This window comes from Microtus ochrogaster, chromosome 5 (genome assembly GCF_000317375.1).
Source record: "Microtus ochrogaster isolate Prairie Vole_2 chromosome 5, MicOch1.0, whole genome shotgun sequence".
NCBI lineage: Eukaryota > Metazoa > Chordata > Mammalia > Rodentia > Cricetidae > Microtus > Microtus ochrogaster.
This window is the reverse complement of record NC_022012.1, coordinates 82,783,097-82,796,502: the sequence shown is the minus strand read 5'-3', so window position 1 is coordinate 82,796,502 and position 13,406 is coordinate 82,783,097. Positions and strand designations below refer to the sequence as shown.

The following is a 13,406-nucleotide window of genomic DNA, read 5'->3' as shown; positions in this document are numbered from 1 at the left end:
AAAAAAAAAAAAAGAAAGTGATCATAGAGTACCTGAGGGCATCCGGGGGAGATAGAAAGACACTGGAAGTAGCAGGGTGGGTTCGGAGTGGTGAGGCCTTTTCTGGTTTGGGGAAACCAAAGCATGGGTCTTTGGGAGACACCAGCAAGGAAACAAGGTTAGCTAATTGCGACCCAGCCTCTCTGATGTAGCAGGTTTTTACCCCAGTCTTTGAATTTTGAGTCTTATTTATAAATAGAATGACAGAGATTTAGTTAAAGCTGCCTTTAGCAGCTGGGACAGAGCAGGTGCCTGCGGGAACAGAATTCCCACCACTCTGTGGCCTGAGCAGCCAGGTTGCTGCTAGAGAAGCAGACTGGCAACTGAGGAGTTGCAATTGCTGGCTGAAATAGCAGCATGTTAAGGCGTAGCCACCATGTAGAAGTTAAAACAACTAATCAGCAGATTTTTAGATGTACCTTCAACCAATTCCCAGTAAGTTGCCAAGCATTTTTGAAGACATTTTTGCGATACAAAGACTCGCTTTGAATTTAGGTATTTGGACTTTTCCTTTCAGTCTCTCAGCTGTTCACAGTATAGCACCATGCCAGCTAATTCCCAGCTCTTGATGGGGACTCTCACTGCAATCTTCTACTGGTTGCTAGAACCCAAGCTCCAAGACCTAGCCACCTAGAGAAGAAGAAAACTATGGCCAAGGCAGAAGGGGTCACCAGGTGTGGTGATGTGTGCCTATCATCCCAGAACCTGGGAAGGAGAAGCAAAAGGATCATGAGTTCCAAGTCATTCTCTGTTAAATGGCCAGTTGGGTTACATGAGACCCTGTCTCCAGAAAAAAAACCAAAACAAACAAGCAACACCACATATTAAACATTGCCTCCCAAGTTTCCTGCTCTGTGCTTCTCTGTGTGTCAAAATCATGCCCATGGAGCATGCTATCCAGGGTCCTTGAGGTCTTTTCTGACTACCGGCACTTTCAAGGCCTGAGCAATTCATTCTTGAACTATTTGTTTAAAAAGGGTCTACCTGTAGGCTGACAGGATGACTCAGTGAGGAAAGGTGCCTGCCACCAAGTCTGATAACCCGAGTTTGGTTCCCCAGGACCCACGTGGTGGAAGGAAAGAATCTACTCTATAGTCCCACAAGCTGCTCTCTGACACCCACATTTGTGTTGCAGCACGTGTGTGTGTGTGTGTGTGTGTGTGTGTGTGTGCGCATGTGTGTTTTGCACATAAATGTGTGCACACATGCATGCTTGGGGACAAAATTCACATCCTTAAGTGTGGCGGCATGTGCCTTTACCCATGGAGCCATCTCTCCAGTCTCTCTGTTTGATCCTGAAATGGCTGCTGGGAAACAGGTCACACTGAGCTGGGGAAGGAAGGACCGGACAGGTGAAAGCAAACACATAGCACTTACTTTGTTGTCATCTCCATATTTGATCATTTCATGAGCAAAGTCATCAGTAGGCTTGACACGGACGAACGCTTGAACCTTTTTCCTAGTACCCATTCTAGCTAGAGAGAAGAGAACAACAACGGATTTAGCAGCCAGCATCAAATACCAACTAGAAGGGAGAAGTCATTTGTCAAGATTGTAATGAACGCCTGGCATGGTGGTGCACACTTGTAACCCTAATACTTGGGAAGTGAAGGCTGGTGGATCAGAGTTCAAGGCCAGCCTCAGCTCCATTGTGAGCTGGAGGACAGCTTGGGCTACAAGAGACCAGCTGCAATCCACCATCACCACCCACTAAGTACATGAAGTACATCAACCCCCCCCATCTTCTAGGCTACTTTGCTACTTTCTACCTCTACTCCAAAGAGACTGAAATCGAAAGCAAAAAGAATGCTCCCTTAGTGGCCTGGTTGTAGCCGCTGTTTCTAGAAATGCCCTATATCTAAGACGAGCCCATTCATGCTTTGCTTCATTTACTCTATTTTCTCCCGACATACTTGCTTGGAACACGCTAAAGTCTGTTGCCTTCTCTTCATTAAGAGGTTTTCTTTCATGCCTCCATCTCCATCAGACTAACTTCAGAATAAAGTATCTTTCAATATATATGTATATATTATTAGGGATGAGAGGCAACTGCCTTAGCATGCAGCAGTGGTCCAAGGTCAATGCAGTCAGTTCTCCCTTCCACCATGTGGGTTCTAGGATCAGACCTGTGTCCTTAGGATTCCAAGGCAAACACTTTACTTGCTGAGTCACCTTGCTAGCCCTAGAATAAATATTCTTTTTTCTTTTTTTTTATTCATGTGTGTCTATGTGAGTATACATCACATGTGTGCAAGGACCCTTGGAGGCCAGAAGAGTGTGTCTGATGATCTGGAGCTGGACTTACAGGCAGTGATGAGCTGCCTGACATGGTGCTGGGAAGAGCAATAAGCACCTTAACCACTGAATCATCTCTCAAGCCCCTCATTAAGTGTTCTTGATCTAGTCCATAATCAAATAGACTTTCTCTTCTCATGTTGATGAAAAAAACAGTCTTTTGTACCCCCTCTTGCTCTCCTAACACTTAAAAAAAGATTTACTTGTTTTTATTTTATGTCTGTGGGTGTTTTTCCTGCATAAATGTCTGCATGCAACATATGTGCTGTGCCTGTGGTGGCCAGAAGAGGGCACTGGATTCCTCTGGAACCAGAGTTACAGACAGTTGGGAGCCACCATATGGGTGCTGGGAACTGAACACAGGTCCTCTGAAAGAGCAGCCAGTGCTTTTGACTGTGGAGCCATTTCTCCAGCCCCTTCAAAACAGGGAGTCACACATATATTTGTCTTTATTCACTATATCATAAATATATATATATATATATATATTTATAAATGTTTGCTGCAGCTTTGTGGATGGACACTGTAAAAGAACGGGATAGCTGTGATAGGGAGGCAAGCTCAGTTAAAAGACTTCTCTAACTATGAAGAGTTCTCTCAAAACAGACAAGACCTTGTGGTCACAGAAACTAAAAGTTAAGTGAAATCCAAATGCTAGTTAGAAGAGATGTCACCAATGGGACAGCTGCACTGAAGTCCCACAGTGGAGAAGCAAAGAAGTAACTTAATGGAATTGATATTCAACTATTTTTGTTTTGTCTTGAGACCAAGACTCATGTATCCCAGTCTGGCTTTTTAAAATTAATTAATATATTTTTTAAAATTAAAATTAACTTTTAAATTAAAATTAATTTAATTAATCTAACTAAGTGTGTGGAAGTCAGAACACATAGGTTCCAAGGAGGAAACAAGATCAGCAGACATGCCAGGCCAGGAGTATTCCTTTACTCATAGGCATCTCCCTGGCCCAAGGCTAGCCTTTAACTCCTTAGCCTTCTCTATTCACATCCTAGCTGTTGTTATTACAGGTGGATACTGTGATGCCCAGTTAACTGTTATGACTTTAAGGGGGACGAAAAACTTGGTCACTTTTTCAAGTGTTTCATGCTGTATAGAGATGATAGAGGACTAGAATGACACAAAATCCTAAGACTCTAAGAAAAGGTAAGTAAAATCTACTTATAAAAATCATCTATTTTTGTTTAATCTAGCTAATTTACACTAAAACTCAAGAAAAGACTATAAAAATATACTAAATAATTTGATTATTAGGAAAATTGACATAGTACAGTTTTAAGCTGAAGTACTCTGTGTGTGTGCACGTGCGTATGCACATATGTGTGCATGTATCCTTACCTGTGAGTGTGTGTACAAGTAGAGTGGAAACAGGATGTCTGCGGTATTGATCTCCACCTTATATTCTGAAGCAGGGTGTCACTGTACCTGGAGCTCACCATTTTGGCTATGCTTGTTGGCCAGGAAGCCCAAAAGATGCACATGTTTCTCAGCTCCAGCGAGCAGCTTTTATGTGGGAGCTATGAATGCAATCTCAGGTCTTCATGCTTGAAGCGGAAAGGACTTTATCCAGTGAGACATCTCAGAGCTCTAAGATGGGCTCTTCCTAAGTCAGGGGTAGGGGCAGACCCCTAAGGTGGTCTGCGGTGTCTGCCTAAAATTGCAGCACTTGGGAAGTGGAGGCCTGAAGATCAGAAGTTCAAGGTCATTCTCAGTTATGTAGAGAGTTCAAGGCCAGTCTGGGGTAAACAATGCCCTGTCTCAAACAAACAAAAAAACCCCAACACCATTTGTAACTATTATTGTACAATGTACAAAACAAAATTTAAATACAGAAAAGGTCCACTCAGCAGGATGTAGGCTGCACTGTACACTTCCCCAACCATCAGGGTTGGGCTGGTTCAAGAAGGAATAAAACATCTTCCCCCGAAGTAACCTGCTCTTTTACTGAGGAAGGAGACAGGAAAGAAGAAGATCGGGAAAAGGAAAAACAAGCATTTATCAGCAAAAAAAAATTGGCTGAATTTATGAAAAGTTAGGGAAATGTCAGACAAAGGAAGTTGATTCAGACTCCTAACAAACTGGATGGATGTGTAATGATTTTTTAAAAAAACCTTTACAGAAAAAAAAATAAAAAAAAAAACCTTTACAGAAAAACATTCTCATGTGAAACAGAATCTTTTCTAATACTCAAAAATTATATAAGGCACCAAATGTTGTGGCTCATGCCTTTAATCCCAGCACTCGGGAGGCAGAGGTAGGCGGATCTCTGTGAGTTCAAGACCAGCCTGGTCTACAGAGCAAGTTCCAGGACAGGCTCCAAAGCCACAGAGAAACCCTGTCTCGAAAAAGCAAAAAAAAAAAAATAATAAATAAATAAATAAAAAATAAAAAAACCTTTACAGAAAAACATTCTCATGTGAAACAGAATCTTTTCTAATACTCATAGAAATTATATAAGGCACCAAATGTTGTGGCTCATGCCTTTAATCCCAGCACTCTGAAGGCAGAGGCAGGAGGTTCTATGAGTTTGAGACCAGCTTGTTCTACATATTGAGTTTCAAGCCAGCCAAAGCTACATAGTAAGACTCTGGGTCAAACAAATAAACACATGAAAAAGGAATAAAAGGGCCAACAAAATGGCATGGGTAAAGGCACCTGCCTCCAAGCTTGACGATCTGAGTTTGACTCCCAAGGACTTCCACGGACAGTGGAAGAAAAGACCCAATTACTCCAAGCTATCTCTGACTTTCACACATGTTCTTTGGCACATATGGGCACTCGTGCGGGCACACACATGCACACACACATTTAGTAAACTATAAAAATATTAAAAGCATATTAAATAATTAATAGTAATATTTTACGTGTACTTTTCTAATAGATGTGCAAAGGTGCTACCTAACAAAAATTATTCTAGATTTTAAAAGTATTAGTGACGTTCACATTTCTAAATACAGCTCCGGATCATTTCCTCTTACAATTACATCATCACCATGGTGTTATGTATCCTACAGAAACAAATTAACTCCAAGGTGCTGCTCTGCCAGATGCCAGTTTTGACAGTGTGGATACAATGAAAGCATCACTCATCATATGCAGAGCCGGTAAACTAGGTAAGCAAGCACAGCACTCCCAGATTGCCTCTTCTGATGTGAGCATTTTCTACATCCTTCAATGACTATTTCATGGGAGCCTTTTCCTAGCACTCTTGGAACTTTTAGAATCTTTTGGTTGCTAGAAAATTATTCCAAAAAATATTGGTGTAAGAAAAAAACGTGCCGGGCAATGGTGTCGCACACCTTTAATCCCAGCACTCGGGAGGCAGAGGTAGGCGGATCTCTGTGAGTTCAAGACCAGCCTGGTCTACAGAGCAAGTTCCAGGACAGTTGGAGCTGTTACACAGAGAAACCCTGTCTCAAAATACAAACAAACAAATAACAAAAAAGAAAAGAACAGGACGTGGCTTGGTTGAACTTTTTTGTCTGCAAAACTGAGCTCGACGGAAAAAAAAAAATTCCAACGTAGCTCAATGTGAGGCCCAGACTAAGGAAACAGAAGGGAAGGTTTCATTTCCAGCTTCGCTTTGACTTATATTACCGAGAAACTGAAGAGTAGAGAGAAGTGGTTTGTTGGTCACAATTTTATAAACTGCTTTCCTTGAGATAGTGTGTCACAGTGTAGCCCAGGCTGGCCTTTAAACACAGTCCTCTTGCCTTAGCTTCCCAAGGGTTGGGACAGCGCCTCCAGGTGAGGGGTGCACTTTCTACTCAATTATCTACAGTTATGGGAAACCCTCCCCAGCACAAACCACAAGAGCCCATCTTACTGCCCAGGAAGATTCCAGTGCCATTGAGTATAACCTCTGGAAGGGATCGTAAAGAATCCAGGGAGCTCTGGAAGCAAGTTCCAGGCCAGCTCAAGGACTTTCCCCAGCTCTCCTCCTCTTCTGCCCTGAAATGTCCCGCATGCAGATGCACATGCAGTAATCAGCCATCTGTTGTCCCCGAGGCTCTCTTGATGCTCATGCCACCAAACATTCCTGGAGTCACATGCAGCCTGCAACGGGCCCTTCTGATGATCTATGCTCCTCCTGCGAGCCTACTACTCAACAGCACATCAAAGCCGCATGCCATTTTGCACTTACTGAAATACTGCTTGTTACCGTTCTTATGTCGCTTCATTTATGTGGGCTTCAGCTCCCAAAGCAAATTACAAACTGCTTGAGGACAAGGACTGTGCCTTGTATCTCTTGTGATTCCCCCCACAGGGTCCAGAGCAGTGCCCAGCACACAGCAGCTGCTCAGGAAATGGTGGTTGGTGGTGATACTCATGGTTGGGAATCAGAGGGTGACTGAAGTTCCACGCGTGGGTCCATCTTCAGTCACTACTGAGAAAGTTCCAAGGTACACAGTGTCACTGGTCTCCCATGCTACCTCTAACTCCTGGATCTGCAGGCTTCTTGAGGGAACTCTGATTTCCAGGTACAAGAAGCCATATTTAGTCTCGACACACCCTCCCCACTAGGTGCTGTACCTTTCCCTCAGAACTTTGCACAGAACAACCCCAGTCATTTGAACGCAATCCTTAGGTACTTCTGGTATGATAAAGTGAATTTGAGTAGCCACTAGGAGACCTATGCGCTGAGTTCTTCATTTGTTTTGGGCCTGGGAATGAGCAGAATATCCATAACCCATGAAGACTTGACTGGAGGTGAAAGACCATTCGACGGGATGACTGATAGGCACTAGAGGTCCCAATCTGCCAGGCTCTTACTTAGATCAGGGGCAAAGAAACAACTGCCCAAGAAACAACAGCATCTAAACCCACAACACCTACTATCACCCAAAATTGGCATCCGGGCAAAACTGGCCTTTCTCTTATTTCTCACCCAGTGAGCGGAATCCTTTTCTAGAGTGTGTGTGGCAGGGACCATCGGCCCCATTCCCGTGCCCCTCTGGATTGTTTTCCTCCTCTACAGCCCGAATGGCTCGAAATGATGATGCCTAAGGTCTCTCCAGTTCGAAAACTGAGGAGTGAAGTGTCTGAACGACCTCTGCCACTCAACCTCACGCCCTTTTTGTCTAGGGCGAATTGTGAGACCCCGGTGGAGACTCGTGGGACTAGAGAACATTAGTTCAGAAACTCCACGCTCCCCTAAGCCGCGATCAGGCTGAAAGGGGCACAACGATAACACGCTCTTTAGAGGTTCCTCGGTTTTTACAAATAAAGGCGCCAAGAGGGGTTCGGAACCCATCTCCTGCCAGCACCCAGGATATCCTCACCAGGTTTCCCTTTTACCTAGCCCCACCAGCGCGTGAACACTGCTCACCTCGCGAGGCAGCGGCACTCGAGTAGAGCGACCGCTATAACTGCAGGGACTTGAGGGATTCTGTTCACAATCTGGACAGCCAGCCGACCGGCTGTGTACACAGTCGCCATGGCAACAGGACGCTTCCAGAGACTCCGGAAGTACTGTAAGCTGGTGGCGAATCGAAGTCCACATTCCTCCTTTGAAGACACAGGCAAAGTCAGGGCTGAACAAAGAAGACGGAGATGGAGTCAATTAACTTGAAAGACTCAGAGCAGCTGTATATGCGAAACTGGGATTTAGGTTGTTGGGGGGAAAAGAAGGCTACGAAGGTATGAACCAGGAAGCGGGGCAGCAAAACTTCCGGTGCAGAGGAGTTTGCAAGTACGGTGGCCACGCAGGCTCGCGGGCTTTCTCCTTCGCGCTCCGAGCCGCCGTCGGCGTGCTCCCTTGCCCCGCCCTGGTTAATGTGAAGCCTACCGGCCAGGCCTGCGCAGTTGCGGCGGCCGGGGAAGATGGTGGAGGACGGCGCGGAGGAGCTGGAGGACTTAGTGCATTTCTCCGTGTCGGAGTTGCCTAGTCGTGGCTACGGCGTCATGGAGGAGATCCGGCGGCAGGGCAAGCTGTGCGATGTGACTCTCAAGGTACCGTGGTCTGGGCGGTGGCTGGCTGAGGAGAAAGCGACCGAGCGGGAAGAAAAAAGGGGTGGTGGACAGGGGAAGAGAGGTCCAGCGGACTGAGGGTGGAAAGAGGTTAGGGGGGAATAGAGAGGAGAGACAGCGGTGCCAAGCGCAGAGCAGGGGGTTGAGGCCAAGTTGGGAGAGGAAAAGGAGCAGCCGTTCAGCCATTGGAAGGAAAGACTGAGAGTTGTGCCGCTGACGCCCTAAGAAAAGGAGACATTGGGGTATCCGCCTCCTTTTCTGTCACACAGACAAGAGAAAATGTTCTTATGGCTAGTCTATGAAGGAAGGGGCGGTGGCTGGATCCACATTCCGATGGACACCACTAAAACGTCTTGTCTTGTCATAAAGTCATTTTTTTTGTGCTCCTTGAAGTTGGCTGTGCTATTGTAGCGGCTAAGCCTTCTCTTCGGGAGTCATTGCCTGCCCTTGGCGCTTTTACAATCGGATTTAGAGATCTTTTGATGTGGACTGCTCTGCTCCACACTAGAAAACAACCTACATTCACCACCTAAAGGTCCTGGAGGGCAGGCTAATAGACTGCTTCAGGAGAGGATGTATTCGCCACCTGTTCCCTATCAGCATTCTGGTCTGGTGTTCTGTGTTTTGAATCATGCTGGGCTGCTCCTTGATTACACGGCTGAGCCAGGTGGATCCCCTCCAGGTGGGGAGCTGTTGCTTGCCTGTGGGTTTTCCTGCCTGACTTGGCCTGCAAGGCTCTTAGTGTCTGTGCCTGGCGCTCCCTCTTCCTGTTTCAAAACAGCAGAAAGACACAGACACCTTTTAGCTTTTATTTTCTACTTAGTTAAGGAAACTTTGCTTCTCTGCATATTCGAGTCAGACTGCTAAGTAGGATAGGATGGCTAACAGTTTGGCACTTTAAGAAACAAAAGAGTCTAAAAGTCTGGCTTTGGAGACAAGAGAATTTGCATTAAAATACTGGATGTAAATTGGGCAAGTTACTTAATCTCTCTAAGGTTACCCTTTCCAAATGTGAAGATAAAGATGATTCTTTTTTTTTTCTTTTTTTCGAGACAGGGTTTGTCTGTGGCTTTGGAGCCTGTCCTGGAACTAGCTCTGTAAACCAGGCTGGTCTCGAACTCACAGAGATCTGCCTGCCTCTGCCTCCTGAGTGCTGGTATTAAAGGCGTGCGCCACCATCACCCGGCGTGATAAAGATGATTCTTAAATCTCACTATTAGTGAGTATTAAATGGGATATTTGGTATTCTTTGTATGATACCTGTCATAACGTTTTCATCAATCCTGAAAGAAATGGTTTTCTATTAGAGCACTGAAATGGTCTACAAAGGGCTAGGATCTTCCCAGGCAAAAGTTGGAAACCTAGCGGGTTAAGAAAACGAAGCTGGACTAAAGGATGCAGAAGATGGCAAGGCCACTGGGGATTTAGACACTGAAGAATGGCTTAATTGTGGTAGTAATATTTGAGATGAGTGGGGACCAGTGAAAAACAGTAATAAGAAAGAAGTTTTGGGGTAAGATTTAGGCTGTGGACTGGCAGTAGGTTGATTGGGTAAAGGTACTTGCTGCCAAGCCTGATGACCCGAGTTCAATCCCTGGGACCCACAGAGTGGAAGGAAAGAACTGACTCCTGGAAATGGTCCTCTGCCCACCACAGGTATGCTGTGGCACACACACACAAGCGCACACACACGATGAATAAAAATGTCTTTTAAAAGATCTAGGCTGTTCCAGATCGTCTTAGTACATGCCTTTAGACCCAATACTCAGGAGGCAGAGCCAGGCAGATGGGTTTGAGACTAGCCTGGTCTTCAGCATGAGTTCCAGGACAGCCAAGTAATCACAGAGAAACCCTATCTTAAAACAAACAAACAAACAAAAAGCCTAGGTTAGAACTAGACATGACTGTAGACTCTTCTCTACAGCCTCAGAGAGCTCAGTGGTGCTGAGAGCCATAGAAAGGCAAAGCCTACATCTTACTGCTCACAACAAGAGCTGTTCTCATAGTCAAGTCTTTTCTCAAACTTCTGATGAGTTCTGGCTGTTTCCCAGGTAAACCGGCACTGAAGAACTGGTGAGAGGCTTTTTGGCATGTGATGATTTAGTAACTAGTTGCCCCCATTAGGGTAATGGTTCTTAAATTTAAGCAGGTATTAGAGTCACCTGGTGGCCTTGTTCTTTAGAGCTCACCCGAGAATTTCTGACTCATAGGTATTGCATGGGCCCTGTCAAGTTCACCAGCGATGCTGTCATCTCGTACTACATTCCAAGAACCAAGCTATAGAATAGAGGAAGGACCTGTCCTTTCAGAGTATATTCAGAATCAGTGAATCTCCCTTGTATTCAGGGATGCCCCAGTTACCCAAGTCTGGAGTCACGAGTTCATCCTAATCAGAGGGTAATCCACCTGTTTTTTATTAGGGCAATGATAGAGCAGCTGCCTGCCTGGTCGAGGGACCAGTACTGCCAGTTTGGGGCCTCTCCTCATGACACACCTTCAGAGGAGACTAGTGTTCCTAGTGCTCAGAGCTGGAGGCATGACCTCCGCATTGCTCAGAATTCTCCATCAAGTCAGGCGCTGGCTTGTCTGGTTTTCATCTTGTAATCATTTGTTGATGTTTCTAATCTCTTGCTGTGCTGTATTTGGGAACTTTGCTGTTGTGATGATCTGAGAGGCAGTTATGGCAGACTGCACGGATCTGCGTCCTGGGTCTGCCACTTCATAGCTGACAGGACTTCAATTCCTTAGATGCTTGTGAGTCAGTTTATCTCTCTGTAAATGGACGTCATCACCTACCCGAGTACTAATTCAATTACTTAATGAGCTTCAAACTTCATGTAATAAATGCTCAGTGAATAGTAGGTATTTGTGTTTTATTGTTTGTTTGTTTATTGTATGTGTGTATATGTGTGCCTGGTGCCCTTAGTGGCCAGAGAGGACATTGGATCCGGTGGAACTACAGTAACAGATGGGTGTGAATTGCAGTGTGGGTGCTGGGAATCAAACCTGAGTCCTTTGGAAGAGCAGCCAGTGCTCTTACCACAGAGCCATCTCTCCAGCCCTTAACAATGATATTTCAAGCCGGGCGGTGGTGGCGCACGCCTTTAATCCCAGCACTCGGGAGGCAGAGGCAGGCGGATCTCTGTGAGTTCGAGACCAGCCTGGTCTACAAGAGCTAGTTCCAGGACAGGCTCCAAAACCACAGAGAAACCCTGTCTCGAAAAACCAAAAAAAAAAAAAAAAAAACAATGATATTTCAAGAGATTAGATCTTAATGTGTTGAGCAGGCTGGCCCAAAACTCTTGTGCTCAAGTTGTCTTCTTGCCTTGTTTTCCCAGTAACTGGAACTATAGGCACATACTGTTACATCTGATTCATTAATAATAATTTAATGGTGTTTCCAGAGAAAGTATAAATAAATGTATGTGTTCCATTTGCAGGGTTTTTCTTTGTTTTCTTTGTATTTTGTTGTTTGTTTGTTTGTTTGTTTGTTTTCAAGACAGGGTCTCACTATGTAGCTCTGGCTGTCCTGGAACTCACTATGTAGACCTGGCTGACTTCGAACTCACAGAGATCCGCCTGCCTCTGCCTCCCGAGTGCTGGGATGCTGGGATTAGCCAGGCGGTGGTGGCGCACGCCTTTAATCCCAGCACTCGGGAGTCAGAGGCAGGTGGATCTCTGTGAGTTCGAGGACAGCCTGGTCTACAGAGTTAGTTCCAGGACAGGCTCCAAAAACCACAGAGAAACCCTGTCTCAAAAAAACCAAAAAAAAACAAAACAAAAAAAACCCCAAAAAAACAACAACAAAAAAACCCAAAAACCCAAGTGCTGGGATTAAAGGCATGCACCAGTACCCTGGCTATTTGTGTTTGTTTTTTGAGACAGGGCCTCAAGTGTCCTGAGCCAGAATTTGCTAAGTAACTGAAAATGACCTTGAATTTGTGATCCTCCTGTTTCTCTCGGGTATTCAGATTAAAAACATGCCTCACCACACTTGGGTACAGTTTCGAATTCATCTGAGTTTATTTATGTTCCTTGCCTGCAAAGAATTTGCAAACAATCCACTGCTCTACTTGAAATGCTAGTATTTAACAGTTGAGACCAAGTCCAGAAAGGGCTTGTGCAAGGTCACAGGCTGGATTAGGCGAAAATAGGGTTAGATGTAATCTCCATGTTCTTGTGTTGTCTTCTGTGACAGACACAGGCTGCACTGAATTCAGTTACACGTTTGTGACTTTGAATTAAGCAACATCAGTTTATGTGCACCCACTCTTAACCTACACGTCCTCTTCTTCCCTCTTTCCCCACGGCAGAGTGAGAGTGAGCATCCAAGGCTCTTACACCCTCAAAGCTCACTGCTGGTGCTTGGACATAGACTCACTTTGCCTTTGGAAATATTTAAATTTAAATTCCTTGGTAACCATTTGGATAGTTAGGTAGGAGTATGGCAGAAAAGAGTAATATATTCATTTTTTTAAATGTGTGGAGGTAACACACCTTTAATCCCAGCACTGTGAAGGCAGAAGCAGGCAGATATCTGTGAGTTCCAGGCTAGAGCTACACAGTGATACCCTGTCTCTAAACTAATTAATTAATTATTAAAAATAGAGTAAAGCCCCCTTTCTATTTGTAATAATTTGAACTTCTTATTAGAAAAAAATACCCATGTTTCTTCTCTTTGGCATGTCCTTTCCCCTTAGTGGCTAGAAGTTAGTACGGGGCTTCTTGTCAACCTATGGGATGTGACTGAGGTCTGGATAGCCATTTGTATCCATGGAGGTTCTCCTCGTCCCATTTCCTCTCCATTCCTCCAACAGACACCCAGGGTTAGGCAGTGTGCACCAGGTTCATCTGGGTCCAGCCAGCTGGGCAGAAGCCCCAGCTCCCAGATTCAGGGAGTATTCTCTTCTTCCTCGTGAGATCTCAAGTCAACAAGTGCTTTGTTTCTGTTCCCCTCAACTCACATACCCTTCTTCTGTGTTTGTAAAACAGAAGGGGAAGAATATCACCAACCCTGCTTATTTAGTGTTCAGACCTGTAAACCTAAAGGGGAGAGAGGAGGACTGTGTGTGGTGTGTGGTGTG

At 45.0% G+C, this 13,406-nt stretch overlaps 2 protein-coding genes across 3 annotated transcripts in view; one reads left to right on the top strand and one right to left on the bottom strand.

Moving 5' to 3' along the window:
* Kif9 (kinesin family member 9) overlaps positions 1-7,975 on the bottom strand; it is a 56,490-nt gene extending 48,515 nt beyond the window's left edge. Inside the window, exons 1-2 of the mRNA XM_026779108.1 lie at positions 7,682-7,975; positions 1,417-1,510 (exon numbers count right to left, since the gene is read on the bottom strand). Of these exons, the coding sequence (XP_026634909.1) occupies positions 1,417-1,510; positions 7,682-7,791 (204 nt within the window). The 5' untranslated portion in view covers positions 7,792-7,975. The remainder of the gene's footprint in view (positions 1-1,416; positions 1,511-7,681) is intronic.
* A 150-nt stretch (positions 7,976-8,125) lies between these two features.
* The window catches only part of Klhl18 (kelch like family member 18), a 62,777-nt gene continuing 57,496 nt past the window's right edge, over positions 8,126-13,406 (top strand). For both annotated transcript variants that reach the window (XM_005347994.3, XM_026779283.1), the window contains exon 1: positions 8,126-8,304. In XM_005347994.3, coding sequence (XP_005348051.1) covers positions 8,176-8,304 — 129 coding nt within the window. In that variant the 5' untranslated portion in view covers positions 8,126-8,175. The remainder of the gene's footprint in view (positions 8,305-13,406) is intronic.